General features: G+C 60.2%; 1 protein-coding gene across 3 annotated transcripts; it reads right to left on the reverse strand.

Annotated features, from left to right (window-relative positions):
• Positions 1-509: 509 nt before the first annotated feature.
• On the reverse strand, positions 510-4510 carry HSPB8 (heat shock protein family B (small) member 8). Of its 3 annotated transcripts, none has more exons than XM_082065858.1 (4): positions 4399-4510; positions 3637-4296; positions 2462-2525; positions 510-1286 (listed from the first exon to the last, which is right to left on the reverse strand). In XM_082065858.1, exons 2-4 carry the CDS (start codon positions 4013-4015, stop codon positions 1127-1129), a joined length of 603 nt encoding a protein of 200 aa, XP_081921984.1. In that variant the 5' UTR covers positions 4016-4296; positions 4399-4510; the 3' UTR covers positions 510-1126. The 3 variants fall into 3 exon arrangements, with proteins under 3 accessions (XP_081921984.1, XP_081921983.1, XP_081921982.1); XM_082065857.1 differs by having other exon boundaries at positions 3637-4300; positions 4399-4509; XM_082065856.1 differs by having other exon boundaries at positions 3637-4495.
• Between the last annotated feature and the right edge of the window lie 419 nt (positions 4511-4929).

The following is a 4929-nucleotide window of genomic DNA, read 5'->3' on the forward strand; positions in this document are numbered from 1 at the left end:
CAGCACGTTAACAAATCTTACCTGGTGCTTTGACCCCGGGAATGGTGTTAAGGCCGCGTCCAGAGCCCAGCAGAACCCATTTGCCAGTATCTCCACCGGGGAATTAACTGGGAAGTGCTTCCCCGCGGAGCTGCTGGTGGGGAGCTGGAAATGGGGGTGGCACAAACCCAATTCTTCCCAGCTCAGAGGCTGATGTAGCATCATCCCCAACCAGGACAAACATTTGCAAACCCCTTAAGAAGGTAAGGAAAGGATGAGCCCATGGTCCTCAAGGGGCTCAGTGCCTCCACAGCACAGTGTTAGCTGGGACTTGGCATTCACAGGCTGCAGAAAGAGCTTGAGCAAATGTTTTGTCCACCCATCAGTGCAAACATCGCCACACACCTCTATTCTCCTTCCCCACCATGGGGAGGACCCTGTGCCAGGCCAGGAGGTGGCACATGGTGTCATCCCCCTTCCTCCCTGCCCTCCTCCCGCAGCCCTGCGCCCACTCCGAGACAAGCAGAGTCTAAGAACATCGACTGGGTTTTATTCCTCAGGTCTGACAAGTAAAAGCACAATTCTCTTTGGAAAAAAAAAAAAAAAAAACAAACAAGAAAAACAAAAAAAACCCCAAACCAACGTTCAAAACACACGGACGGTTTGCATTTCTCAGGACGGATGCTGTGCCGTCAGGCTCTTCCGCTGGATGCACGTCCTTTGCAGAGATGCAGTTTGAAAAAAAAACAACCCACGGAGAAGGAAAAGACACAGGGCTACGGGATTCCATGTCAATTTCAGAGAGAAAAGGGCCATTTTCTGCTATTGTTATAAATATCCCATCCGAGCGACTCAGAGCAAAAAATAACCACAGTGAGGATATCCATTCTGCTCAGCCCCATGGGCACAAAATCTCTACCAGCACCTCAGACCACTACGAGCCCTCGGGGACAGTGGCCTGGCACCCTGGCATGTGCCCCGGCTCTCAGGTGGTCCCCCTGAAGGGTGGCGAGTGCTGCCGTCCCTGCAAGTGGCACCATCACCCTTGCCAGAGGCTGTCCGGACGCCGCAGGGGACCAGGGGGGGTCCAGGGGGAGAGGGGAGAGGGGAGAGGGATGCCGGGGTGCGGGAGGGATGCAGTGGCCGGTCAGGCGCAGGTGGCCTCCTGGCTCTCGACGGGGATGTCGCTGCCGCAGCCGCCCTCACCGTACTGCTGGTAGGGGGGGATCTGGGGCGCCTCGATGATCAGCAGCCCCTCCGGCGACAAGGAGGCGAACACCGTGATGGGGTCCACCTCGTAGGGCAGCCTGCGGGAGAAAGGAAAGATGATTTAGGGGCTGGGGTGGCTGTGGGCTCACAGCATCGCTGTTGGACTTCACCCCTTGGGAAGCCCACGCAGGACCCCAGCGTGTGGGGAACCACCGATGCTGAGCCAGCAGCCCCGGCGCCGGGCTCAGCAAAGCCTGCATTATTATTGTAGAGCCTGGGAATGCACTGGGGATATTTAAAGCGGCCTCCTGGCTGGTCTGGCCCCTCCAGGCACTCTGTTTAATCTCCCCGGCAGATGTGTTTGACAGGATGTCACCCGCCGCTTGTGCCGCCCGGGCTTCTGCAGAGCAGGAGCAGCTCACGGCCGTGGCGCAGCCCACGTCAGCCGCAAGCCTTGCCCGTAAAAGGAGCCGCCGCCGCGGCCAAGCGCCGAGCAGGAGGGAGCGCGGTGCTGGCCCCAGCTTTCCCGTGGGAGTTTGGGATGCACAAGGCTCCTTTGGGGTGGAAAAGCAACGCTGAGCTGCTGCCCGCTGAGGAAACCCTTCCCATGCCCTGGGCTTTGCTGGTTCTCACTGTTAACCCCGTGAGCCCTGCGGCCGGGGGTCTGTCCCCCGCGTGGGCAAAGCGCCGCGGTTGGGACTCGCCTGCCTCCCTGTCCTTCGCTGTTGTTGTTGCCGAAGTGAGCTGTGGGGTGAGTCACCGCGATAGCGATCACACTGACATCATGCAGATAGATAGAGTGATAGGCAGGTTCATGCAGAGGGATGTATTTTGTATTTTGAGGCTGATGATGGTGTCAGCCCATCGTGCCCTGCTGAACCCCGGGGGATGTGCTGGCACCGCTCCTTGCACCTCTCCTGTTCCCTGCACGCCGGCTGGCTCCAAATGCAGCCCCAGGCCTAGAGGAGACTGACAAAAGGCCCGGAAAAACAGCTCCTCCTCTTTTACCTCCCTTGGGAAATCACTCTGTGGCACAAAACAGCCAGGTACGTGCTGCAAAAAGGGCAGATTTGGGGGTGCAAACAGGCGCAGGTGTCCCTGCATGCGCGAGTCAGGGCATGGGGACTGGCAAAGCTCAGCTCTTTGCTGCTAGTGCCGCAGGGGTCCCACAACAGCCTGGTGACATCTGAGTGCTGCTCAAGGGGACGTGGCAGTCCCCCTGCACCCCAGCCCCTTCTGCGGGGGGGACATCCCAGGGCCAGCTGGTACCTACTGGATTTTCTTGGTGAAGTTCTTGGAGACGATCCCTCCTTCCACCTGCTGCTCCTCGTGTTTGCCTGGAGGGAACAGAACACCCCACGTCACCACCTCGCCAGGAGATTATTTTTCTTCCCCAACAAGCAACAACAAAACCCAACAGGAAATTTTCAGAGTGGTTATTCCCCTTCCCCAGTGCAAACCCTTCCCTGCAGGGAGGGCTCAGGGACCCTCTCCCATGTGGGGACACAGCACACCCGTATCTCCAGTGAGAGCCTGGGGTCTCGCAGGCTGCCAAGAGTTGTGCCTTAAGAAAAAGCCTCCAGATGTGATAAAACTTTTGGAGTTGGCAGCGTCTGTCCTTGTCCCCCTCCCCAGCCTGTGTTCTCTGCCACTGCACTGCCAGGCTGGGGTCCCTGTGCCTGGAGCATCCTGAAGATAAAACCACACCAGCGGCTGCCCAGATCCCCTTGACCTGCGTTTTTCCCCCTGAAATGCCTTGAACCCCAAATAGACACCCAGGGCCATGCTGGGTGGCAGCCCCCAGCCCCTTGCTGGGGACTCGGGCCCAGGGCACTGGGGACAATGCAGGATTTGGGTGCTGGGGATGCTTGAGGCTCGGTGTCTGTGGGCACCCCAGATGTTCTGCACCCCACACCCAGTGTCCCCACAATTAATTGAATTTTTAGGGACGTGCTTCTGGCGGGCTCATCCCCAGGCTGGGGCCTGTTGGGGTGGGGGCTGTGGGGCGGCTGCCCCTGGTTCCCAGTGCCGGAGCTGCCTCTCTCTCGGCCCCTTTAAAGGGAATCTCCCTCCGTGCCGGCCTCACCCCGGCTATAATTAACCCAGCCAAGCTGGGGCCCCTCTTGGCAGCTGGTTGCAGGGTGCTGCCGCCCGCAGCGGGGCCTCCCTGGCCAGCCGGGGTGGAAGGTGGGGAGCTTTACCCCAAAAGAGGCTTTTCCTTTTTATTTTGGTAGCAAACCAGTGCAGCTTGTGAGCTGGTTTCCCTGTGGCACCCCTGAACTGCCCCACCACAGCCCTGGCCCTGCTCCCAAGCACAGGGCTGCCGCTGCTGGCTCAAAATAAAAGGTGATTTTTGCATTTTCCAGTAATTTCTTGAGCCAGCATGGGTAGGGCAGGACCAGCTGCTTTTCATACCCCATCCTCCTCCCCCAGCGCCTTCACTCTCACCTGACACCTCGACGTAGCCATCCTTGGTTTTGACCGTCAGCTCCTCGGGTTTGAAGCTGTGCACGTTGACGCACACCTTCCAGGGCTCGCGGGGAAAGGGCACGGGGCTGCGGCTCTCGGGGTACCCCCCGAAGCGGGCGCTGTAGCCGGGGGCCATGGCGGAGGCGCGGGCCATGCCGGCGCGCAGGGGACCCGGCCAGGTGGTGGTGAGCCGGGGGCGAGCCCAGTCGGGCCAGTCCGCCGTCAGGTCCCCCGGGAAGGGTGACATGCCGAAATCATCGTCCAGCAGGCGCGAGGTCAAGCCGGGCTCCCGGAAAGGGTCGCGGATGCTGCGGCGGCCGGGGTAATGGCAGGAGAAGGGCATCTGGCTGTCAGCCATGGCTTTCTTCAGAGGGGTCCGAGCGTGTCCCCAGGGCTCTCCCGCGGAGCCTCAGCCTCTGTGTGGCCACTCCTGGCTGTGAACTTCCCCAGGGAGCCCAACCCGGAGGAGACGCATCCACCCCGGGCGGGATGCGGCGGGTGCTGCGGGGCCGGTCCCCTCCTTCCCCGGCACCAGGTGAAGGATGATGGAGAAAATCAATGCAAAGCTGAATCACTGGGAGCCGGAGGAGCGCAGGAAGGACGGAGGGAGCTCTCTGGCCGCGAGAAAATGCTTCCTGTCTGGCTGTGATCCCAGGAACCAGAGAGAGGAAAATAAAACTTGGTGAGAGGGGGAAAAAAAACCCCAAAACGAATATCCCAAGATTAAAAAGCTTATCTCACCCCTCTCGCTCCACAGCACTTTATGTGCGACTTTCCCAGCTGCTCCCGGGGGAGACCTGCAATAAATGCCTGAGCTTGGAGCCGAGAAACTTCTCTAACCTTCCAGCCGCTGGGCGAGCGCTATTTATATGGATTTGGGAGGAGGGGGGGGTGTGTTTTGCAATTCCTGCCCTGTCAGCCGAGTATTTTGGAGAGGATGAAACAGCCGTGGAGAATCTGGGCTGCGGCAGCTGACCTCTCAACCGGCCCGAGGATCCCGGCTGCCGCGGGGCTGCGGCACTTCGGCAGCTGCCCCGGCCCCTGCTGCCCCCTCCCAGCGCCCTGCGCCCAGCCCGCCCGCCCAAAATAGCCCCCGAGCTCAGGGCCGGCTGCTTTCACCCCAGTGTCACCCGTTAAAAATACCCCCTCGGTGGGGCTGGGCCAAGCTGCTCCCCTCACTGTAAAGCCACGTGTCCCACGCCACTGAGCAGCCCACTGTACCAGGAAATGGGTCACTGGTGGCACATCTGGTGTGGTGCTGTGGGGTGATGG

This window comes from Streptopelia decaocto (assembly GCF_964273445.1).
Source record: "Streptopelia decaocto genome assembly, chromosome: 15".
Taxonomy (NCBI): Eukaryota; Metazoa; Chordata; class Aves; order Columbiformes; family Columbidae; genus Streptopelia; species Streptopelia decaocto.

Bases quoted from the DNA above. Each gene is read 5' to 3' on its own strand.
- HSPB8 (XM_082065858.1), bottom strand. From the start codon at position 4,015: ATGGCTGACAGCCAGATGCCCTTCTCCTGCCATTACCCCGGCCGCCGC. The intron at 2,526-3,636 runs GTGAGAGTGAAG...TGTTCCCTCCAG, and splicing joins TGGCTACGTCGAGGTGTCAG to GCAAACACGAGGAGCAGCAG. The intron at 1,287-2,461 runs GTAGGTACCAGC...TTTCTCCCGCAG, and splicing joins AACTTCACCAAGAAAATCCA to GCTGCCCTACGAGGTGGACC.